The sequence below is a fragment of the Canis aureus genome, chromosome 8 (genome assembly GCF_053574225.1).
Source record: "Canis aureus isolate CA01 chromosome 8, VMU_Caureus_v.1.0, whole genome shotgun sequence".
NCBI lineage: Eukaryota > Metazoa > Chordata > Mammalia > Carnivora > Canidae > Canis > Canis aureus.
In genome coordinates, this window is record NC_135618.1 from 8,798,866 (window position 1) to 8,824,541 (window position 25,676).

General features: G+C 38.3%; 1 protein-coding gene across 1 annotated transcript in view; it reads left to right on the forward strand.

The window, feature by feature from the left end:
- Positions 1 to 22,432, forward strand: part of GIPC2 (GIPC PDZ domain containing family member 2) — an 85,212-nt gene extending 62,780 nt beyond the window's left edge. The window contains 3 exon segments of the mRNA XM_077905148.1: positions 2,185 to 2,291; positions 7,823 to 7,904; positions 18,537 to 22,432. Of these exon segments, the coding sequence (XP_077761274.1) occupies positions 2,185 to 2,291; positions 7,823 to 7,904; positions 18,537 to 18,682 (335 nt within the window). The 3' untranslated portion in view covers positions 18,683 to 22,432.
- Positions 22,433 to 25,676: the final 3,244 nt, after the last annotated feature.

Genomic DNA, 25,676 nt, shown 5'->3' on the forward strand with positions numbered 1-25,676 from the left:
CTCATGAGAGACACGGAGAAAGAGAGAGAGAGGCAGAGACACAGGCAGAGGGAGAAGTAGGCTCCATCCAGGAAGCCCGACGTGAGACTCGATCCTGGGTCTCCAGGATCACACCCTGGGCTGAAGGCAGTGCTAAACTGCTGAGCTTTCAGGCTAAACACCTGAGCCACCCCTTTTTATTATTATTTTTTAAAGATTTTAGTTATTTATTTGAGATAGAAGAGGAGAGAGAGAGAGAATGAATGAATGAATGAACGAATGAATGAGTGGGGAGAGAGAGAAGCAAAATCCTTGCTTAGTAGGGACCCGAACACTTAATCCCAGGACCCTGGAATCACGACCCGAGCTGAAGGCAGACGCTTAACAGACTGACCCACACAGGTGCCCAAGGCTGAGACTATCTTGAGCACTTTAGGTCTGTATGTGACTCAGAGCTGGGAACACGTTGCAGGGTGGTGCTGATGACAGACTGACTTCATCTTTCTCTTTGGGCACTCTTTTGGAAACTCTGTGCTGAGAGGGTTTTTTTTTTTTTGTTGTTGTTGTTGTTTTTTTTTTTTTTTTTTGTGCTGAGAGTTTTAATTCATTCTTCCCTCAGACAGAGCCAGTATGAATTCATTAATTCATTCTTCCCCCAGACAGAGCCAGCATGACTGATAAGGCAAATGCTATAGACTTGCTGATAAAGCTCTAGTCTTGGAGAATCTCTCTGGTCACCATGATTAGCATTAGCTTCTTCAGCCACCATTTATAGGCTTTTGCTTGGGAGAACTGGTCTCTTTATTGCATGATAATTTTTAATTTCATTCTCAGAAAAAGACTTGTTTTATGTTTTAGTGATCATGTCCCAAGATGTGGGTTAAAATTAATATATAAAATCCTAATCACATAGGTAGTAGATTCCCAATAGCAAAACAGTACTTGCTGATAGGAATTATTCTAGATTCTAAGTCAATTAGAATCCATTTCTGCAGTCCACTTGATGTCTGTCTTGAGAGCATTGTATAGACCTCACAACCTACTTGCATGTCCTGTAGTTCCTCATTGGAGCTCTGATATCTCCAGTTCTTGGTATGGCCTCTCCCTGCCCCCACCTCTGTCCCTTGTCCCAAACTGCTGTCATATAGGGTCCTCAGCCAAGGGTACTCGCGGGATATTTGCAAAGTTGTAAATTGGTAGCCTGTGACTAGAATCGGATCCACAGATCTTTTACTTTTGCCAGTATGTTGTTTTTATGAGTTTGGCTTAATTGACAAAACTTAAAAATGAGGAGATTCATAGAGAACTCTGAGTATCTAGTTTCTTTTCAAACCAGTTGATTCAGCTATGCCGCGCATTTCCACAGGGCAGTTAAGTTATTGGAGTGGCCTAGAGAGGGCATGTACCTTGGAGTTATCCTCAGGCCCCACCCTACCCTTTCACTCATTTATGATACTGCTTGGTATTGGGAAAGGAGTGACTCTTGGTGCATAGGAAAAGCAAAAGAAAAATAAGACACATCAAGCCTAAGGAAAGCAGTGGTTTTCCTTGGATTTTTTGCTCACTGTTTGCTTGCCTGCCTTCTGAGGGGAATTCCTTCCTTGAAACTTGTTCCTAGCCTTTGTAGAATCCTGCTTCTCTCAGTGTGACACCACTGAATATATGCCTTGTGCTTGTAAGAGGTGTGGTGTTGGAATGTCATTGGGGAAAGCATCTAAACTTTGGGGTCACAAGACCTGGGTTTGAACCCCAGCTCTGCTCCTTACTGCGTTCTGTTTCCTTTTCTGTAAAATGAGGGCTGTAACTCATCTCATGGGTTGATAGGAGTATTAACTGAGATTCCGTATATAGAGCATCATGTAGAAGTCTGGCTAAACCTCTGCCTCTGCTCCTCTGTTACTTAGACCCCTTTTTTCTTATAATAAAGCTGTTTTATTTTTTATTCCTTACAACTTCCAGTCTTTCCCAACTGTACACTTCAAATATTTCCGTTTTCTTTTTGTAGCCACACTATGTGTAGAATATAAGAATAATGATGGTAGGTGAATTTATTTTGTTTAGGAAATTGTATAAGAAGGCGTATTTCCCATCAGATCCCTAATTGTGTATATAGTTTTATGATAGAAACTACATTTGCTTTTATAGCAGTCTGTTGAAATTCTTTCTGAATATACACACCTTTCTCCCTCCGTTGTTTGTTTACAGAAATAGGACCAAGGTCTAAGCCTGGAAAGTCATCAGCAGAAAAAATTGGTACCGAAAGAGGGACACTTCGCCTGAGATCAAAGGGTCCTGCCACCGTGGAAGAAATGGTAGGTTATGTTTCTTTAATTCTCATTCTGCTTGGAAATGTGTGGCTACTCATGTTCATTAGAGCTGGAAATAAAGGTAAAGCCACAAAGTTAAACAAAATACCACATACTCTAATTAAAGCATGGACTTTAATTCATTGCCTACTTAAACGGTAGGAAAATTATTGAAAGCATTTAAGAAAGAAATGTAGAAAGTAAGTGTAAGAGAAGAAATTGCCATCTATAGCCATCTTCAGCTACCTGCAGACAGCATTTGCTAGAGTCTGTAGATATCTGGACTGGCTTGAAAACTTAAATATTATTATTCATACTAATAAATATCATTATTCATGATAAAACATTTTACAGTCATCTTTGACTCTTCTCTTTCATGTCCCATGTCCCTCCCACTAGCAAGCCCTGGTGGATCTACCTCCCTAATAGACCAGAATCCAGCAACTTCTCACTACCCGTGCCCTTATTACTCTGTCCCAGGGTACCTACAACTTATCCTGAATATTGCAGTTACCTTGTATTAAGTCTTCCATGTTCACCCTTGCCCTCTTTCCCTCTCTGCTCGGCACAACAGCCAGAATTAAAAACACAGGTGGTTCCTCTTCTGTTCCAGAGACTCTAGGGGTTTTCCATGCCACTTAGAATAAAAACTAAAGCCCTCAGATTGACCAGTGTGATTTGACTCTGCACTTCTTCTCTGCTCTTGTTTCCCACCGCTCTCCTCCTGGCTCTCCCTGCTTCAGCCACATGGGTCTCCTGGCTGTCCTCATATACTCCAGATGCATCACACTTCAGGGTCTCTGTGTTGCTCTCACCTCTCCCTGAATGCCTTGCCCATTTATGGGCATGGCTCACTCTCCTGACTTCTTCATGTTTCTGTCCACATATCACCTTATCTAAAAGGCCTTCTTTGAGTATCTTGCATGAAGAGCAACTCCTATCACCCCTCCTCCTGCCCAATCTTCCTTGCCCTTAGTTATCTTTAGAGCCCTAAGCACTACAGGACACATTGTATCTTTGTTTCTTGCCTATCTGTTTAGTTCCTTTGCTCATGTGTTTTGTTCACTGCTGCTACCCCAGCGCCTAGAACAGTACCTGACACATCAAAGGAGTTCAGATCTTTGCTGAATTAATTAATAAATGATGCATTTAAACTTGAGAAGAGTAGGATTTTTTTTTTTAAGGCTTCAACATTTTTCTTTCTTTCTTTTTTTTTTTAAGACTTTATTCATTTACTCATGAGAGATACAGAGAGAGAGAGAAAGAGAGAGAAAGAGAGGCAGAGACACAGGCAGAGGGAGAAGCAGGCTCCATGCAGGGAGCCCGATGTGGGACTCGATCCTGGGTCCCCAGGATCATGACCTGGGCCTCCAGGATCATGACCTGGGCCGAGGGCAGACGCTCAACCGCTGAGCCACCGAGAGGTCCCAAAGAGTAGGGTTTTGCTGATAGACTCAGTCAGTCTTTGAGTGAAAAATACCGAAAGGAGAGGAGAGAAATGGAGGGAGGAGAGAACAGCAGGGGTGAAGAGAGGCAGGGATAAGGACTCAAGGTGGCAAGTGGTGGTCTGCTCATCCAGTGAAGACAGAGATAATGAAGTCCTCCTGTAGGCAGAGGGGAGGTCAGGCATGTGTCTGAGGCTGGGGAGCTCCTGCAGGCAGGGGGCTAGTTGTGTGTTCATATTGTTCTAGGATTCCCCATGTGTTTGAAGAGCAGACGAGTGAGACAGGTGAACAGTTAGGAAGCTGTGTTCACAGAATGGGATCCCAGAGCTTGCTGGGTGATGATGTCCAGGTCAGTCATGGGGGTGGTTTGTTGGAGCAGACACTCAAGGAACCATGAGGCCAAGGTTATGCTTTTGAATGTTCGAGTCATCCAGGATGTTGTCGGTTCAGGGGAATCCAGAGGAAGATTCTGAGTTCGGTACCTTGGTACTGGGTAGTGAGTGCAAGGATTGATGTGGATGCAAATGACAAGGAAGAGACCTGGGGGAACCAGAAGCATTTTGCAAATGAGATAGGGTGAGGTATGTGAAAAACTCAGGGCAGTGACATCTGGTCATTCTGAGTCTTTAACTTTCCTAGTGTCCTGCACACTCGCAGGCATATTGCTGCAGACCAGGAAGTGTTTATTAGGTGAATGAACAAACTGGAGTGGAAGAAAGGAATCTGGAAGAGAATGGAAGAATAATGAGGAGGCTGGCAGGGAAAGCCAGGAGAATGACAACTGCTTTCCAGTCTAGGCTGTGAGGAACAAAGGCCAGATCTTAAAACTGCTTACAAAGCAGGCAGAGGCAGCAGGAAAACTCTATGTTGCTTGGGGTGGGGGGAGGGGGGTCACCTTCGAATAGTTAACATAATTCATTTGTGTTGAGCACCTGCTATGCATAAGGTGCCGGGATGAAAAAGAGCAGCTGAAGATCTATCTGGGGAAGTAAGAAAGATTCATTTGAGGATAAACATCTAAAATTCGATTCCTATTTGCATAGCCTGTTTCATTAAATAGGGTAATTGAAAGTAGCTCGTAATAAAAAGAAAAAGCTAAAAAAAAAAAAAAAGAAAAAGCTAGTTTGGTACTTTTATTAAATTTGGTGCAAATGACTTATCATCTAAAGGATTTATAGATTGGAAACAAATCACCCCCCCTTACAACCCAGCACACATTCTGAAAACTGTGGAAGATATTTCACCTGCATACCTCATAAAATTATTCAGTATGTGTTTCTTGAGACAGGTGCAGTCCAGGTTGGTGATACAAAAATGAATAAAGACCTTATTTCTCCTTGAAGGGAAGGGGGAGAGGTGTTGAAAGAAGCTGTTGAAAACCAGGGAATAGGTTTAGTGTCACAGAAGAGGGCTAATCAGTTGCTGTCAGGGATGGGGAGAGAGGGACGGGTGGGGGGTGGAATATATTTCCTGAAGAAATGATTGAGTTGGTTAAAGATGGGAAAAAGAGTGTTCTAGGCTTGAAACAACAATGGGCTTGGGGACCTTGGGATTTGAGTGTGGGGTGCTGGTGGGACCTGCTGGGGGTGAGGAGACCAGGGTCAGAACGTGAAAAGTCTGTGGGAATGCGGGAGCCATTTAAGAATTGTGAGGAGAACAACATAATTTTACATTTTAGAAAAATCCCTTGGATTCTAGTGGATGGATTGTTGAGCAGGGTATATTTGAGAGGGTGAAGATTGCAGGCAGAGACAAAAATTAGAAAACTTCTCCAAATACCAGAAAATGAGAGCCGAACCCAGGCAGTCAGAATGTGAGTAGAGAAAAGGTGATGAGATCAAGAGCCTGTTGCTTGACACAGTACATCCAAAATACACCATAAAGAAGGCAAGAGTGGTATGTCATAACTGTTACTGTTTTTAAGGCTTAGTTCATATAAGTAAGAACATGAGAAAGTTGTAATAATGTTCTCAAGGAAATAAAAATTGATATTCATAATAAAAGGGATATTCCTAATAAGTTTGGAGAACACAAAGCAACATATATTTATTTATAGCAGCATTAAAAGTATTATGAGTTTCTTACAGTTTAATCTTGAATTCTACATTTGTACCGATAGTTGATTATTTCACATCTTTGGGTAATTTTTTTTTCAGCTAGGTAATTTTTTTTCAGCCATTTAAAAACAAGTATTGAAATAAACTGAATGTAGAACCAGACTTTACCAACATTAAGCCAAGATTTTCAAAGAATAATAAAATGTATCCAATCATGTTTTATCACTGAAACCTTTAATAATTGTTTTAGGAAGAACGAAATATTTTGGTACCGTTAATGCACAAAAATTACTTAAAAGTGGTGGTTGGGGCAAGTGAGTGGCTCAGTTGGTTGAGCATCTGACTCTTGATTTCTGCTCCAATCATGAGCTCAGGGTTGTGAGTTCAAGCCCCGTGGTGGGCTCCAAGCTCAGCAGGGAATCTGCTTGTCCCTTTATCTCCCCCTCTGCTGTCTCTCTCAAATTAATAAAATATTAAAAATAACAACAAAATGATTGTTTCATCATTTCATCCTTATAACATTTCTATTTTTGTATGTTTTTATAATGTATATATTAATATGGTAATAGATGTGTGTAATCTATGAAAGATACATGCTGTTAAAAATGATTAAAGAAAGGGTGCCTGGCTGGCTCATTCAATAGAGCATGCAATTCTTGATCTCAGGGTTGTGAGTTCAAGCCCCATGTTGGGCATAGAACTTACTTCAAAAAATAAAAATATAATAAAATATTATTAGAATTAAAATCATTAAAGGAGACAATTTACATGATACAAACTTTACTCAAGAAGTGGACAATCCCCTTTCAGAGAATTGCAAAAGGTAGAAGTCAAGAAACTTGACAGGATAAAGATTAAAGAACAAGTAACAGAAAAATAGAAATTTTTCGATTGGCTGGGGCCACATACTGAATCTTGTTTGGGGTAAGAAGTCCCAGAATTGGCTTATGTTTGGATATTGGCTGACTAGGTTATACTGTGTTTCTATTAAGCAGAGTGTTTACAGGGACAAGAAAATTAGATAACATGACACCTTGGACAGTGTGGCTCCCTCCGTCTTGGGCCTAGAAAATTACATATATATACTATATATGAAAATTAAATAAAAAATAAGTAATAAAAGTATATGTTCAGATATATTTTACCAGTAGGGTGATCCCTTCAAAGGTTTGGAGACCCTTCATCTACATGATGAAGGCCAAAGCCCTTTTCATGGTACATAAGACCCCTTAAGATCTAGTCCTGTCTGGCTATACTCTTTATCAGACTCTGTGACCTCACATAGACTTTGTGTATCAATTGTGATACTTTTTTTTTTAAAGATTTTATTTTAGGTAATTTCTATGCCCAATGTGGGGCTCAAACTCACAACCCTGAGAGTAAGAGCCCCAGGCTCCACCAAGTAGGTGAGCCAGCCACCCTTGTTGCAATATTTCTATTTGTACTGTCTTCTCCTGCTTATCTTCCACCAGTTTATTTATTCATGATAGACACACACACAGAGAGGCAGGGACACAGGCAGAGGGGAGAGGCAGGCTCCCTGCAGGGATCCTGATGCAGGACTTGATCCCAGGACCCCAGGAGCATGACCTGAGCCAAAGGCAGAAGCTCAACAACTGAGCCACCCAGCTGCCCCATGAAAACACAGTTTTTAAGTCTTTTTCTCAAGTCTTCAGTGACTCTTAAGAGATTTAAACTTACTTTGCCGGTGATGGCTCTTCATATCCTTTAAAATTTTTTCTTATTATCTGTTTTCATACTTTTGTTTCCTCTTCTAGATTGTTAGCTACCTGGAGACTGTGTTCTCACTCTTCTTCTTTGAATCTGTAGCACTTAAAGCTGACACTAAAAATAAGTATTTACCGTATTGATTTGTATTGAGTTACAGAGCACATTGTACATCTATTTCCATTCAAATGAGCTGATGTACACAACCCTGAAATGGCTCCTTGCCAGATTTTCCTTTATCCTTAGGCTTAACATTCAGGAGGTTTCAAGTAAAAATAATATCTTATTTTTCTTTTCTTTGATAAAGCCCTCTGAAGTAAAAACAAAAGCAATTGAAAAGATTGATGGTCTTCTTGAATTGTATATGGGAATCCAAGATACTGATTTAGGTAAGATTATACTATTTTTAAAAGTCTTATATTTCTTAATTTGATGGAATTTAGTGCTTCTTTATGTCTTGCTTGCATTTATACCCAATGATACTTTTCAAGATAAAAACTATGTGTAGAGTGATGAGAAAAGCATAATGAAAATAGAGATAATAAAAGAATAATGAAAAGACCTTGCCCTTACCATTTACTAGCTGTGAGTCAAGTCAACTTTTCTAAACTTCAGTTTTTAATCTACAGAGTATAAACTATAATAAGAATAGCTTTTCTTCATAGGCTTGTTTATGGATTTAAGGATTACATCTGAACAAATTTTGTAAATGACACCTATGAAATGTATTTGATACATCAGATCTACATTGATTAAGTTACATGTTATGATATTGAAGTTACGTGCCCTTATAGGATTAATGAGACCCTGGGAGCAATGAATCAGAAATAGGAAGGAAAAGGAGGCATCTGTTGTGTGATTGATAAGGGCAGTTGAGCAGTTGAATTTCGGGATATTTCTCATGTCGCCATTAGGATGTCAGGTTCTTGATTTGTCACTTGCAAATAACGAAACAATAGCAACCAAATTTCAACTGACATGATAAAAGAGGGGAAATGTTTTGGTTCTTATAATTGAAAAGTTCAGAGGTAGATCATGTGTTCAAAAATGGCTAGATACAGAGTTCCCATGCTGTCATCAGGATGTGGTTTCTCTTCTTTCCATTCAGGCTGTACTTTAGGCCTCTGCAATGTCCCCTGGTATCTTCAGGCCCTCCCTCACGGAGCCAAATTGATGGCCATTGGCTCCATCCTCTACACTTTGCTGTCAAGTGTGATGGGAAAAGGAGAGGGCCTTTTCCACGTCATTCAAACAAAATGCTTAGGATTGACTCTGACTGGTCTGATTGGCTCCTGGAGCCAATCACTGAGGCTGGGGGATGGTTAGGTCTGGGTCAAATGCTCTACCTCTGAAGCCAAGAGTGACTGAAATACTAGGGCTGAGCTGGTGAAAAGTCCTGGTGCCTCCCACAGAGAAGTCAGAAAAAAGTGCCCTTGAGAAGGGCAGATGGATGCTGGGTGGGGAGAGTAACAGTGCACTGTCACGGTGGGTTTGTGTCTGCATGCATCCGTGTGTGTGCATAGAGTGTGTGTGTTTGGATTAGGTACTCAATACATTTTTTTAAGCCAAAGACTTGGACTGTTTTGTTTCCCTGCTACCAGGTTAAGTATTTTACTCTGGCCCAGGTAGGATATTTGAAAATCATTATTCCTTTTCTATTTCCGCTCATTCTTCCTTTTTTTTTCTTATAGAGTCTATTCTTGTGTTTTTCTTGGTTGTCTGAACATTAATTAATTAATTAATTTATTTATTTTTGTCTGAACTTTTAAAATAAAATTTCTGTGAGGGACATACAGGTGCTGCCTGTAATTGAAGAAAAATTAATACTTTTTTCCTTTCCTTTTTATATTTTCTTGATTCGAAATATAAAATTTGCATGTAATGGATACTTGCTCCACACAGACAAGAAGTTAAAGCTGAGATTATCCTATAGAAAGCCATTGTTTTAGAATTTTTCTCCTCAACTCATTCGTGTTTGGAAAAACAGATTTGCATAAGTGAGGTGGGCCTGTGAAAATGATGCAAATGAAAGCAAAAGGAATTTCTGAATGGCAGTGCTCTTAAACTCAGGTTAGGCAGTATTGGTTGGAAAAATAACATATACCTCTAGTTGAGAAGTTCTCAAACAGTGTAACTGAATATTACACATTTGAGAAACTAGCCTATCCATGTGCGATCTTGATGAACTCAAGGAGAACCATACTTCAAAGGGAAGAACTTAAAACAGTCATTAGAACTTAATTTTGGGTATAGGTCTTATAGTTAATTAAGTATAAATTTGGAATAGTTAAATAAATTAGTTCTTTTGTTATTAAATATATACAAGTATACATAGAAGAACAATGGACAGTGGAGTAATTCTAAATGAATTAAGAAGTAGTTCTTTGGGAATCCATTTCTCCCACTCTGACAAATTCAGAGCACTAAACATTCCTCACAAATTCTTTGTAAATTAATTCGTAATCCCATTGTAAAGTTAATTAATCATCTGTAGCAAATTCCTCCAATGACATGGAAAGCCATTATCATTAGACGTGATTAGCAATGTGATCAGTCATCTAGGGAGGTAAAGTTTAATGAAAGTAATTATTTGAAAAATATCAACCATTGTTAAATTAGGAATTTCAGATCTGATTAGCATGAAATATAAATCACAAATGTGACACTGATTCAACAGATGAATATATTTGCTTGTTTTTATTCTCAGTGTTCTTAGCTTTCAGAAATGTTAAGTCTTAAGGCAGATTGCAGTGAAATCATGTTATTCTGGAGTTGTTAATATAAATTTACATTAAAGAGTGAAAAAAAGGAATATGACCATAAAATGACTAAAACCAAAACACTATCATCACAAAGCATTGGGATGTATTTACCACTTGAAATAGGAAAATAACTGAAATGAGTTTAGGAAGTAACCCTGGAGGTGACAGTGCTTTCTTTGGTTGTAAAGGTAAGCTGTGAACTATGGCTTTTCAACTGACCTAATGCCAACATATGTGCCTTGGAATGTTATCCATGGGGAAAAATGGATTCTGGAAGATTTTGAGTCCTGTAACATCTTGTATGAGATTGACCTAACTTAATGAAAAGTTGTATCAGAAAAAAAAGTTGTATCATATAAGTTTCCTCATGAAAATTTAAGGCAAATGTGTAAATTATATGTATAGAACTATAAGTGTCCTGATGATACCAGTTTAGGAGTTTGGAGATCATCCTAGCCACGTCAAAATTTTAGGATTTCTAATTTACTTAAGAGATCCAGAAATGTTTGGAAAAGAAATTTGAATGATAGATTCTAAGTAATTTTTTACTATAAAATCTTTTTTAGCTCCTTTAAAGAATACAATAATGTTGTTTTAATGAGATAATTACATTTCTTAGGAAGATTTTCTTTCTTTGGTGAATTCCAAACAGTGAATAGGATAGAAAGTCATCCTTCTCAGATAAAGCCAATGATTTTGGAAATAGATTTTCATTAACAAAAAAACCATATTCAACATTGGTCATATTTTTGATGTTTGACTCATGTCTGAGTTGCTTGAAATAGATTATTTATGAAAAGTCTTAGAGAAATAAGTGCTAAAGACCTCCCTTGGAAGGAGATACAACTACAGATTTAATGGTTAACAATGTTTAGGACTAATCTTTATTTAATCCTGCTACTTGTCATGTTATAGATTTGAAAACAGAGAAGTTTAGTAACTTGCCTCAAGTCAGCTAACAAACCAAGATTCAATTCTGGGATCGTTAATACCCAGATTTTTCATCTGCAGTAGTATCTTATGCTTTAAAAGTTCTGTTTAAGTATTTAAAAATTTAGTGGGAAATATAAATAGACCTAATTCACCAAAATAAGTTTGTTAATAAATGACGTAAAAGTGGTTTAGTTCTGGTAATGATATAAAGATATTTTCAAGGTGGACACTAGAGGTCAGCACTTAGCTGCCATATGTGGTATAACAATTCTTTAAGTGGACTTTTAAAAAATTTATTTATTTATTATTTTTTGCCAGATTGCATTTGGGTGTTAAATATTATTGCAGTGTATTGCAGATCTACTATAGGTGAAGAAGTATTTTAGTAGCTGTCATATTAACGTGATATAATTTTACAAAAAGTTCTTCAATTTGCTAAAGTTTCATTTTGTTTTCCTCTTAAATCAGAGATAAAGTCTTTAAACAAAAAGGATAAAATCATTCACATTTACTTCTCCCCTAAGAATGTTCAACTTAGCAAAAATTCGTACATGTTTTAATGTTTTAGTGCATGTGCCATTCTTAATTTCTTTAAAAATTCATATGGCAAATTACTGTTTTTTTTTTTTTTAAAGATTTATGGCACACTGTTACATATAGTATTTCTAATCCCATAATGAAGCTGCCTAATTGGTATTTTTGTTACTTCTACCAGACCAAGGGTTCTTTGAGGGCAGATACTATATTGCTCCTACTACAGTATTTCTCCTAAAGTAAATATTTGGTAAATGTTTGTTGACTGACTGTGTGTTGAGAGGCACAAAAATAGTGAATTCACAGGGAGTATGGGTCCTAACTTCATTAGTTTGAAGATTTAGCCCTTGGACAAATCATTAAACTTTGAGCCTTAATTTCCACATCTTTGTGAAAAGGGTATAATAAAAGTCTTACTGGGTGGCCAACACATTCAATTGAATAATATGTATAAAGTTCCTGTCACATCATAAATAATAGGTACAGCTATTATTTTTATCAATGATCACTAATAATTATTACTAGTAATAATGGTAGTGGTGGTAGAGGGAGGACTTCTACCTGGAGGACTGACCCACTCTGGGACTGTCGTGAGTATGGAAGTTCTCCTTTTCTCTGTGTCAGCACGAGCGCATGAGTGAGATTATGCAGTTTGGATTGTGAGGTTGTGGTTTGGGCACCTTAGACCATCCTTGTTTCTCATTTTATAACTAAGGAACTCAAGCCAGAAATTGCAAGTCAGAGTAGGCAAGGTCTGGAATGTATTGTCCTGGGCTCAGTGCACGGGACGATGCTGCTGAGCTTCCTGAGGTACCACCCAGCCATGTACCAGGTTATTTCTTAGAGGGCAGTAGGTACGTGTATGTGTGTGAGGGAGAGATTGGCTTTCCCTGTCCATCAGTGAACATCTGATTCCCTCCAGCATTTAAGAGCATCATTCGTCTGTACTGTTAGTTTCTGCTTCTGAATGGTCTGCAGATTTTCTTATACCTTCCATGTGCATCTTATTTCTTCTTCAACCAGATTGTATAGCACCCATGTGTTAGAATAATCTCTAGGTAGCTGTCTCAACAAGTGCTCTCTATAGAGTCCATGAGAAATATTTAAAAGGGTAGACTTAGCAAAATTCTGAACTCGTGTCCTAGTGAGGCAGTACTTACCTTTAAGTTTGAGTTACTCTCCTTTCACAGCCAGGCTGCAGGACCAGGCTCTGGGGTTTGCATTCTCCAATGCATGTTAATCCTGTCAGTGTAAAGATTATTAAAGTGTAATTACAAAGCCGCCTCCTGGGCATCTACCAGTATGCATAAGACACTGAGCTCGTTCCCATGGGCGTAAAGGACTGAGTAGGCTATTCAAGATCTGTTGGGAGTTTATTCTATTAATAGGGAGAGAAATATATAGATGAAAATAATGACAATACAGAGCAATGTTAAATATGCACAGTGAGACCTTAGCACTTAAAAGTGTGGTCTGGGGACTGGCGTTACCTGAGAGTTGTTGGAAATAGGGAGAGGAGGATCACAGGCAGGTTTCCTCATAAACCCAGGCATCTGGGTTTATTTTATTTTATTTATTTATTTTATTTTATTTTTTAAAGATTTTATTTATTTATTTATGAGAGACACAGAGAGAGAGAGAGAGAGAGAGAGAGAGAGAGAGGCAGAGACACAGGCAGAAGGAGAAGCAGGCCCCATGCAGGGAGCCCAACATGGGACTCGATCCTGGGACTCCAGGATCACGCCCTGGGCCAAAGGAAGGCACTAAACCGCTGAGCCACCCAGGGGTCCCAGTGTCTGGGTTTTTGAGGAATATCAACAGAGTACTGTTTCCTGAGCCCTTGGCTTCTTATCTCCTTGTGTGAAAATGCACACCGAGGACAGCTTCCCTCTTTTTTTGATTAACTTAAAAACCAGAAACTTTGTCTCCAAGTGAACATGTCTACTATATTTTAAGCCTTTTTCCATTGTCTGTGTGGAGGTTTCTCTTTCTAATATTTTATTACAATAATTTTCAAACATATAATAGAGTTGAAAGATTCTCTTAATATTTTACTATAATCTCTTCATCACCTACTTCTCCACTTATCCATCCTATTTAGAGATTTTTGTAGAAACAGCTATGATTGTAATATAAAATTTATATACTACTTTCTCACTAAATATTAAAAGATTTCCTCAGTTTATTAGTTATTCATATTGTTTCAAATGATTTCAAAATATTTCATTAAATATTTCATCTAGGGACACCTGAGTGGCTCAGTGGGTGAGCATCTGCCTTTGGCTCAGGGTGTGATCCCGGGGTCCTGGGATTGAGTCCCGCATTAGGCTCCCCGAAGGGAGCCTGCTTCTCTCTCTGCCTATGTCTCTCTGCCTTTCTCTGTCTCTCATGAATAAATAAATACAATCTTAAAAAAAATTTTCATCTAATTTATTGGTAATGATTCTGCATCTTAGGTTTTGTATTTAATACTGTTACGTCCATTTTTATGTTAACTTCTTTTCTGTTTTTAAGATTTAAAGAAAAATTAGATTCCCTTATAACCAAAGGAAATAAAAACACTGTGTTGAAGAGATGTCTGGACTCGCATGTTCATAGCAGCATTATTCACAGTAGCCAACAACCTAAGGCAGTTGTCAAGACATGGATAAAGAAGCTGTGGTATATATGTACCATATATATGTTCAGCTGTAAAAAAGGAGGAAATCCTGCCATTTGGGCGACATGGATGGATCTTGAGGCATTATGCTAAGTGAAACAATCATACAGAGAAAGACACATAGTGTATGATCCTACTTATATGTGGAGCAGACTCCTTGCTCAGCACAAAAAAAGCACCCCTACCCCCCAAAAAATCCTCTCTCATACTCCTAGAAAAAGAGACTACATTTGTGGTTACTAGAGACAGGGAGAGGGGAGTGGGAATTGGAGAAGGTGGTCAAAAGGTATAAAATTCCAGTTATAAGATAATTGAGTACTAGGGATATAGTATACAGCATAATAACTGTAGTTAACCAGGATGTTTGGTGTATAGGAACGCTATTAAGAGAATAAGTCCTGGGTGCCTAGGTGGCTCAGTCATTTAAGCGCCTGCCTTTGGCTCAGGTCATGATCCCAGAGTCCTGGGGTAGAGCCCCGCATCAGGCTCCCTGTTCCGAGGGGAGCCTGGTTCTCCTTCTCCCTCTGCTGCTCCCCCTGCGTGTGCGCTTTCTCTCTCTCTCTGTCAAATAAATAAATTCTTAAAAAAAAGTAAATCCTGGAAGTTCTCATCATAAGGAAAATTTTTTCCCTTTTTAAAAATATTTATATGAGGTGATGAGTGTTAACTTATTGTAATTATTTCAGACTATATGTAAGTCAGGTCATTATACTGTACATCTTAAACTTATATAGTGATATATGTCAATTATATCTCAATGGGACTGGAAGAAAAAAGGTATAGACTCCCAGAAGTGGAAAATGTTAGATAAGGATGTGAATGTTTTAAAAAAAGATGTATTATTTTAGAGTGAGCATGGGGTGGGGAGAGGCAAAGGCAGAGGGGAGAGAGAATCTCAAGCAGACTCCCTGCTGAGCACAGAGCTGGATGCGGGAGCCCCATCCCACGACCCTGAGATCATGACCTGAGCTGAAATCAAGAGGCGGACGCTCAACTGACTGAACCACCCAGGTGCTCTATGATGTGAACATTCATAAGGATTTTGATTGTACTGGTTGCCAAATTGTTTTTCAAAAGCCAAATTTATGAAGTCAAGCCTGTGTATGTGAATGTTTGCTTCCTAATATCCTGGCTAGCACTGGCGTGACATTTAAAATATATGTAAAAGTTTCATATATTTTTCATATATTTCCAAATCCTTTGGCTGGAGCAGAAGGTCCTTCTTCCTATTGTTAGTTTCTGGATTGACTGTAAATGCAAAAGATTTTTGAGTCAGGGCTGAGGCCTGAGGCAAGGTAAGAGTGAGGGGGACAATGATGAGAAGAGATACAATTCCTCTTCACTTTTTTTTTAAGATTTTATTTACTTATTAATCAGAGACATAGAGGCAGAGACATCGTCAGAGGGAGAAGCAGGCTCCCTGCAGGGAGCCCCGTGCAGAACTTGATCCCTAGGACCCCAGGATCACGACCTGAGCTCAACCACTGAGGCACCCAGGGGTCCCAAATTTCTCCTCACTTGCTTTTTATAAGTATTTTTGAAGCAATTTTAAACCTTGAGAAAGGTTATAAATACAGTACAAAACCTTTTTTCCCTTGGGAAATAATTACTCCCTTGGGAATAAACTTATGGTATTAGTTGCCCCCAAATACTTTAGCGCATATTTCCTATGAACAAAGATATTCTATCTAAACACAATATAGCCAGGAATCATGAAATTAATATTGATACATTACTGTTAGCTAATATTCATATGTTAAGTTTTGCTTAATATCCTAATATCCATTATAGCAGAAGAGCATGTTCGAAATCATCTGTTACTTTTATTTATATCAATTTGGAATGGTTTTCCACTCTTGATTTTAGTGACCTTGATGCATACGAGCTGTTATTTTATAGAATGTCCCTCAATTCTGGTTTGTCTAATTTTTTTTAAGAATTACCTTTAGGTGATATCCCTGGCAGAAATATCAGATATGATGCTGTGTTTTTTTCATTACATCTTAGTGGGAGGCATAGAATTTGATTTGTTCTATTTTTAATATTGTTCGTGTTGATGACTTAAAGTGGTATTTGCTAGTTGTCTCCACTATGAAGTTATTCTCTTTGTAGTAAGTATTTGGTGGAGAGAGATTTTGAAACTATGTAAATATCCTGTTGTTTATGATCTTACCTACCTTCTCTCCTTCTGTCCATTTGTTGTTCAATCATTCCATTATGGATTCATGGTTTCTTTCTTTTTCCTTTTTTTCTTCAATGGGCTTATAATCTATTACTATCACTACTTAATTTGTTGCTTAAATTATCCCTGATTTGCAGGGGATGGCTCAACCCGGATGGCTCCACGGTTGAGCGTCTGCCTTCGGCTCAGGTCGTGATCCTGGGGTCCTGGGATCCAGTCCTGCATCAGGCTCCTTGCTTCTCCCTCTGCCTATGTCTCTGCCTCTTTCTTTGTGTCTCTCATGAATAAATAAATAAAATCTTAAAAAAATTATCCTGATTTGGTCAGTGGGAGCTCTTTCACCTTAACTTCTGTGTCTTTTTACATGTTCCCACCATTTTTTGACCGTTTCTTACTTTCTGGCAGAAGATGAGATGTTCTTGGTCATATTTTACTTTGCCTTCTCTAGCCCTGGAATCAGCCATTTCTCCTGAGAACTCTGATTCTTCTTAGTGGAGAATGGTGTTTAAGAGCCAAGATCTGGGGCTTTGTGTGCTCATTGCTGTGTGCGCGTCCCTGCTCCCAGGCCCCTACAGTGGACTGAGGAATGTGTATGTGCATGTATTTACCTAGTGTTTAATCTCTCTGTATTGAAAGATATCTCCACTGATCCCTTCAATTCTAATTCTGCAGGGTTCATTCTCATTTTCTCCCTTCCCATTTAACTTTCTCTGGCAGTGACAAACCTGGTTCATAGTATTCTTAATAAATGTACTTATGTGATCAGTCCCCAGGTATGTAACCAATCTCTCATCATTGTAGCTGCTGTCTTCTCCCTTCGGCCCCAGTCCCCGTGCTCTCCTTACCGTATCCAGACTCTTCATCCTGCAGCAGGTTGTTTGGCCATGTGGAAGCCTCCTTCACCTTACTAGAGCTTTGATCCCTGCATCAAGTCACTCCAGCCACATCCCACTTCTGCTCTGACTATGGTGCCTCTCTTTGGGCCACATCTCCTCCTTTCCCTTTAGCCTGTGGTAGTACAGAGCTGCTTGAGACAAGGCACAGTTCTCAGATGCTCTTACGAGCCCTAGGAGATTTTAGCCGAAAGACCAGACCTCTTTGGCTCATTTAGAGAAATCCTACAACTGTTGATTTGTTCAACCTTAACCTGGGAGGAAAGGAGATACTGAGCTTTGGTGTTTCTTTTTTTACCTGGGGGTTCTTCACCCAAGTTCCAGATCACATCCACACTGTCTTTTTCTGGTTGCTGGTGCTTAGAAGGGGCTGAGAAAAAAACCCAGCCAAGCCTCATGGGTTCCCAGCCAGTTAGGTCAGGTCCCATGAGAATGTGTAGTCCTGAAGAGACCAGATCCCCAGACATGAGAGCTGGGGCTCGGGCAACTTACTAGAAAAACAGAACAAGGGCACCACTTTCACTTTCTATCTCAAACTAGAAAGGGGCTCAGGAAAAGTTACCTGGATTCCATGAGTGGACAGATACCTTCCTCTTCTCTCTAGCTTGATTTTCCCATTGCAAACTGTTATCCTTTACTTTGGAGGGGCGAGGAGTGCTAGCAAGGTTCCCTCATAGCTGGGAGTGGGGTACTGGTAGAGGGGGCAGAGGGAGCTAGTGACTGGGCAGGTGGAGGAGGGATGATGTACTGACTTTCCTGACTTAGCCATAGGGTTTTCTCTTAGGAGCTCTCATTCCACCCTGAGGAATAGCAGTAGTTCCTGACTGACCGGCTCCAAGGCGGAGAAGAGGCTGGGGTAGCAAATCTGGGTGCAGTGAGCAGATTGTTTAAAAATGTATTTGCTACCCTGACATACGATAGTATGTTATTATTATAACATGTACTAGAAGTATATCTATGCATGTTAAATTTAGGAAGTAATTTTTCCTAGTGCCATTTTTCTCAATTCCCTGATGCTGTCTCATGTATCATTAATTTTTAAAAATTGTTTTTGATAGCTACCACGATGTTTGAAGCTGGAAAGGACAAGGTTAATCCAGATGAATTTGCTGTGGCACTTGACGAAACTCTTGGAGACTTTGCATTCCCCGACGAATTTGTCTTTGATGTTTGGGGAGCCATCAGTGATGCGAAACGAGAATGATTATGACGTGGATGATCCGTCTCTGGAGAAATGAACCGTTCTTCCTTTTAAAAAAAAAAATCCATGAGATCTGTTTTTAGACACTGTTACAGATTGGTTTGGTATTATGTGTATGGAATACATTCTTTGAAATATAATTTTGGTTTCTGGGTCCCTTTTAAATGCAGTTGCAGATGTGGTATGCTTGAGATAAATCACCTAAATTATGACCAATTTTAATACTCATTTAAGGATCTTTTTAAAGTAAGTTTTAGGGAATATTTCTAGAGAAGTTTTGCTCCTCACTAACATCCATATTTTCCTTTCCACATATAAGTAGCTGATTGCAATAGCTCTGTAGCTCGTTTTCAAAATCTCAATGCAGTGAAACTGGGATTAGAGTATGATTTCCCTCCTAACATCTTCATTTTGTTATACCAGCCTGATATGTTCAGGAAATGAAGTTTGAATTATGCCTACTATGGGTCTAGAAAGCATTGTTTTTTTCAATCCACTGAATAAGGAGAAGAAGATTCCTATAGCCTCTTGACATCTATGGCCTACTTTCTTTAATCATAGAACAAGGATTCATTGACTTTTATTTTTTGCGTCTTTGTAAATACTTTTAAAAATTTGTTAAAATCAATTGTACTGTGTATGTGTTTGCTTGTGTGGAAGAAGGGTAGAAACCTCTTATATTTGATTTTTTTAAAGCAGTTCTTAGACCATTATTTCTCTTTTCACTGATACCACTTTTATGTTACCCTTTATAAGCCCTCCAGGGAAGGTTTTTATAGTCTTTGTAGAAGTTTTCTTTTGAAAGATATTTACTCAGAAAATAACTATGTTTGAGAACATTTTTTGGGGGGTGAAAGAGCAACGCTTTTAAGCCCCCTAAACTTTAGAGGAGATACAATCAGAAATCGATTTCCCCCAGTGGAAATAAAGGATGATGGGAGGAATTGAGAAAATATATTAGTCTATTATTTTAGAGTTCTAACATACTTTCTCTAAAACCTTACATTATTGAGAAAATTGAGGGCAAATGACTGTCTTATCTCTCTTTTTTGACATTTTATGGATGTAAGAGAATGGAAATGAATGGTTTCAACATAGATCATTTAATAAGGCAGAGGATGGTGTGACCAAGCATTCTTCTAAAGCGTTAGATGGAAAATGCTGTGTGCTGCCATGGTAATCAGAAATAATAACCCGAGAGAGTTGTATTCCAGGAAATCAGAAGTAATTCCCTTTTCATGCTGAGTTAATGCTTAGATAACTGTTGTTTTCTGGTGCAACTTTACTTTTACTGACATCACTCTTCTTTCACATTAAGTTTAATGCTTTGAAGCAGATACTCTGTCTCATTAATCTGAGACCTGTACAGAAGCCCTGTTTTAGTCACTAATGCGTAACTAGAGGAGTTTATGGAACATGGATTGTATTAACGGACTTGCCCATCATTTGAAAATTGGACCTAGTTCAGGCTGTAATTTGTTGTTACTTTTCTCATGGATTTCTTTTGGAGCTCTCCAAATATCTTTTTAATTTTTTTTTTTTTTAGTTTTTAAAAAATTCAAAATTTTTATTTTAAGATATCTAGTAATTCTTAACAACACCTCTCAGAAGGATACACAAAGAAAGAGTTGATATTTTTAAAGATGGGAAAGTTGAGGTCCATAGGAGCACTTTAATTTAAACAAAATTTCTTGGTACTAGATGTTAGATTTGAAATGATGAGTCACTGCTTATTGTTGATGGATGTCTGTTTCTCCGTCTGTTTAGGACATGCAGGGAGATTGACACTGATTTCCTGTGATTTATGGAATCTCATATTCACAAAGTGAGTTGTGCTCACTGTGATTTTTCTAGAATTTTGATGTGCAAGGTAACAATGTCCATGTATAGCGGTGACTCGTTTGTTGAGTTAATTGGTAGTTATCATCATTTTAACTGGGCACAGGTACTTTAAAACGCTAGGTGTTTCCTTGAAATGTCTTTATCTCTCACTTCTATTGCTAAGCTGTTGACAAGGATAGTTTCTTTATGTCATCTTCTTCCCTAACCTGGATGTATATTTGTGTGTGAACTTTGTACGTTTTGGTAACTCTCAGTGCACAAAAAGATCAGAGTCTCGTTTTAGTGGTCACTGTCTACAGTGTGGGCTGCCCTTCTCCTACTGTGCTAAGACCAGTCTTTTTTTCTTTTCATTTAAATGAAATAGTGATGCTATTTCATCGTTACCACTAAACTTTTCCAGAACACTTCTGTTGTTTTCTTTTGTTTAGTTTTCTCCTCCAGTGGAAGATTATTTTATTCTTGATTTTCCTCCATGCAAAACTGCATCTCTCAGGAGCCACTAAGATCACACTGTGTTTTCTTTGTGGCAGAGGATGCAGGTGGTGACCGAGTGTTGGGCTCGCTGGGGCCTTGAACACAGCTTGCTCCTGATCATGTACACTTTCTGATGATTACAAATATGTACATTTTGGGTTTCTGTGATGTTTCAAAAAAAAAGAATTATATAATTATAAGATGTGAATCTCTTTTAAAAAGAATTCTGTTATAAAAGCAATAAACAGTTAACCTCTAATTGGGGCTGCTATATCCTATATTGTAATGTGAACAGATAATGAGAGATAATTTTGCCAAATGATTAATTTGCTGTATTTCCCCCCATAACTTTAATAAATAGAGATTTTCCGAGTAAAGCACACCTTCTTTAGGTCTATGTTATTGCTAGACCTTCATCAAGTCTAGAGAGAACCTTTCTGGTGTCCTTCAGTTATCATTGCCTATCTGGCATAGTAGCAAAATGAATTTCATCTGCAAATACAGTTTTCAAAATAATGGTTCTTTTCAATAAGGCACAGTTATCTGCCAAAGGTGTAAAAGATCGATCATATAATGACTCTTTTCACCCTCTGATAAATCTAAAAATATATGGATAACAATAACATTGTTATTATTCTGGTGGAGGTGATGAGTTAGAAGGACAGTCTTGTATTTTCCTCAGGCTATGAGTGAATAAAGAGATAAGAGGTGCTGTTCAGCTTTCAGCCCCAAGAATTAGTGTTCTGTGTAAAACGTACATTTATTATCTTCTTGACACAGATTGAAAGGGACATCAGAGTAATTACAGGTCCTTATACTATCATATCATGGTTATAAAATGTTTCTAAGATTGTGAAGTGTACAAATGGCACAGCCTGTCCCTACTTATTACCTGGAAACCTAGTTCTAAGAAATGACTCATGGCTAATATCTGCTGAGAGGGTAAAAATTGAATATGACATCTTTAATTTCAATTTGAGACATTAAGACTCTATAAAACTTAAGTATAGCCATAGATATGTTTAAATCAATGACAAAGAGAAATTAAAAAAGTTTTCTGATAGTTTTAAATAAACACTTTGTATTTTGAACTGTTTGTGCTATGCAATGGTATTGACTATATGCAGATAAAATATTCTGTGTTTTTTGGGGAAAAAAACTTTTGTCTTTTGTAAATCAGCATATACTTTAAAATGTTTTTTGAGATTGAATTTTGGAAATTTATTAATTTGTGAAATTATAACTTATATTTTATTTAAAATTTATGTACTGTATTTCTACTTATAGATGTACAAATGTTTATGTATTGATTAAAGAGTGAATTATTTTAAAGGTATAATTTATAATATTTAAAATACCGCTTCTTAAAATAAACTTTTCATGAAAAAAATGATGTTTTTATCATGAAAAAATAAAGATTTGAGGTTTTAAATGTTAGACTTTTTAGTTTTGTTTAAATAAATGATTCAAGGGATAACACATGTAATTGTTTAGGCCTTTTTAAAAAAATTTTTAAAGGTTATTTATTTATTTATTTGAGAGAGAGCTCATGAATGGGGAGCAGGGAACAGGGGAGGGCCAGAGGGAGAGGGAAAAGTAGGCTCCCCGCTGAGCAGGGAGCCCAACCTGGGGTTTGATCATGACTGGAGCGGAAGGCAGACACTTAACTAAGTCACCCTGGTGCCCTACTCTTTATGTTTATTTTATTTTATTATTTTATTTTATTTTATTTTATTTTATTAAGATTTTATTTATTTATTCATGATAGTCACAGAGAGAGAGAGAGAGAGAGGCAGAGACACAGGCAGAGGGAGAAGCAGGCTCCATGCACTGGGAACCCGACGTGGGATTTGATCCCGGGTCTCCAGGATCGCGCCCCGGGCCAAAGGCAGGCGCCAAACCGCTGCGCCACCCAGGGATCCCTCTTTATGTTTTTAATACATCTTCGGTATATATTTTTTCTCAGTGTATTTTGTATGAGGTGTAACCTCTAAGGTCTCTTAGTCTTAAAATTCCAAAATTATGTACTTTGATTCAGTAAAAACACATGGGAGATGTACTGCCAGGGTATTGTAAGGTAAAATAGTCATAAGCTGTTTCTGTTTATAAAATAGAGGTTTACCGAGAGTGATTTTCTTCTTTATTTAACCAAATTTATTGGCAGTAGTTTCCAAACAATAGTGTAAGTAGAAGAAATATCAGCCCATAGCTCTTACGTGGTTATGCCTTTTGGATTCATTATCTCCTTGATACATTTTGAAGGCCCTATAAGAGCTGTTAGAAATTCTTAAAAATACTCTAATTCCGTATGTTTTGGGGGAAGGGGTCCAGGAATCTGCATTTTGACATCTTCCAGATGATTCCAATGGAAGTGAATCATAGACTTTCACTTAGAGGTCCTCGACAATCAGGACTAGCACTGGGCAGGAACAATAGATATGACTTCAAGAACTCACCATCTGTCGAGGTAGACTGAAGCCTAAAAGAGCTAATATGATTAGGTAAGTGTTAAAATGGATGTAAAATAGTATGGGAAGAAGCAATATAAGATAGTAAGATTTCTTTTAACTTCACCAAGTGGATGATTTTCTAAATGTAAATTGGTATGCTAGAAGGATTTGTTCTTGGAGAAGTAGACTTCCCAATGGGTGCATTATGGATTAATCCATGTGACAGTTTTACCTCTGCAGGCAATATTTGATGTTTACCATTGATACAAATAAATATTGGCTATTTATCCTGCCCTTATTAGGTATTCTCTTCTAGTTTTGTAGATGAGGATCCTCTTAGAGGATGGTTTTTAGAGTGGAATTGACATGCATGATAAAATTAATCTCTTTCAATGGGAGTAGCCTCAGGGGATACTGTGGTTTTGATTATGGAGAAGCCAAGCTTGTAAAAATGCTGCTTCAAGTCTCCATCTGAATTTTTCTCTTAGTGAGGTTCCTTCATGTAGGGGGTCGAGTGAATATGATTCATGCTTCATTCCTTATGTGTCATCTAAAAATACGTTGGAAATAATGTGATTAAAAAAGTGTAGACCTGATGAATTAATTTAGCTGTGAAAAAGTGGTTTCTCTATGTTAGAATTTCTACCCCTTCATTCAGATATTATTATAAAAATAATTTGATATAATTTAAATTTTATTTTTATAGCTTTCCAGTAAGAAGTAAGTAGAAATATAAACATGAAAAAAACCAAACTCTTTCTTCCCCATAAAGTAAAGAGAAAGCTTTCTCTTCTGCAGTGGCACTGGAGAAAAATAAAATAAAATCCTTTGAAGTTAAAGAATGGTGGAAGAACCATGAGATATGTTAGCTTTGGGAAGGGGAAAATGGGAACATGGCAGCCATCTTCCTGCAATGTCCTTCCCTCCTCTCCATTCATCCCTTCCTGGCTTGCTCTTCTCCACCATCCTCCATCCATGGGGTTCCTCAGGCCTCAGACATGGGTTCTGTCCCCAACTCTGTCTTCTTAGATGACTCATCTCTTCCCATGGCTTTTAGTATCTTTATAGTTACAACTCCCAAATATATATCTCCAGTTTGGATCTCTTCTGAGCTCTATACTCAGATACTCAACTGCTTCCTTGACGTCTCCGCTTGTGTGTCAGAACTTTAGCATGTCCAGGATGAAACTTAAATTTTTGGGGTCGGGGTCAGGGAGAGGTACAGAAGGAGAGAAAGAAAATCTTAAGCAGTCTCTATTCCCAGTGAGGAGCCTGATGTGGGGCTTGATCTCATGGCCTTGAGATCATGTCCTGAGCTGAAATCAAGAGTTGGATGCTCACTTGACTGAACCACACAGGTGCCCCTAAAATTTTTTTAAAGTCTTATTTTCCTCAATTTTCTTTGACAGGAAGTGGCATCATAATTCACCTCACTGTTCTTTCTTCAACTACTGCATCTAATTCAGCAGCAAGTCCTTTTTGTTGTGTCTCTGAAAACATCTCCCAAATATCTACTTGTTTCTAGTTTCGCTGTCACCTGTTAAATCCATACCTCATTTCCATCCGGGCTGCTGCTTCAGGCTCTGCACTGCTCTCCCATCTTCCACTCCTGCCCTCCTCCAATTTAGGTTTTACCTGGTAATGGGAGTGCTCTGAAAACATTGTACAGTACATGAATGTTCAGCTTTCTTGAAAATGTCAGGGCCTCATTTTTTTTTTTCCTTTGGAGGGGCTTGACCTTATGCTTGTTTTTGTCTTTGAGGGAAGGGGCACTAGGTTTGGTGATTCAGCTTCTGCTAAAGGGCTCACAGAGATTAAAGGTTTTATGGTGTGTGTGTGTGTGTGTGTGTGTGTGTGTGTGTGTGTGTATGTGTGTGTGTTTGGGAAAGGGAGAGAGATGTCTTTAAAGCTCCAAACAGAAGAAGATTGTGCCTTGTTTTCCTGCAGGCTCATTATGGCTATATGGAGTGTTTAGACTAACAGGAACAAGAGCCTTCCAAAGATTCCTGGTGTTTCATTGCAAAGGCAGTGAGACCCACAGTGAGAGGAGGTGTTTGACGCTTGAGTACCCTTGTGGACGCTTGAGTCATTGAACAGAGCCCACCAGCCTTCATAGCACTTCCCATGCCTTATTTGTTTCTATCATCAATGTGTGGTGAGGATTTTTGTCCACAGTTTTGCTTATTATTTTCTAGAAGGAGAGTTACCACATCAACCCAAACCTCTGGCTT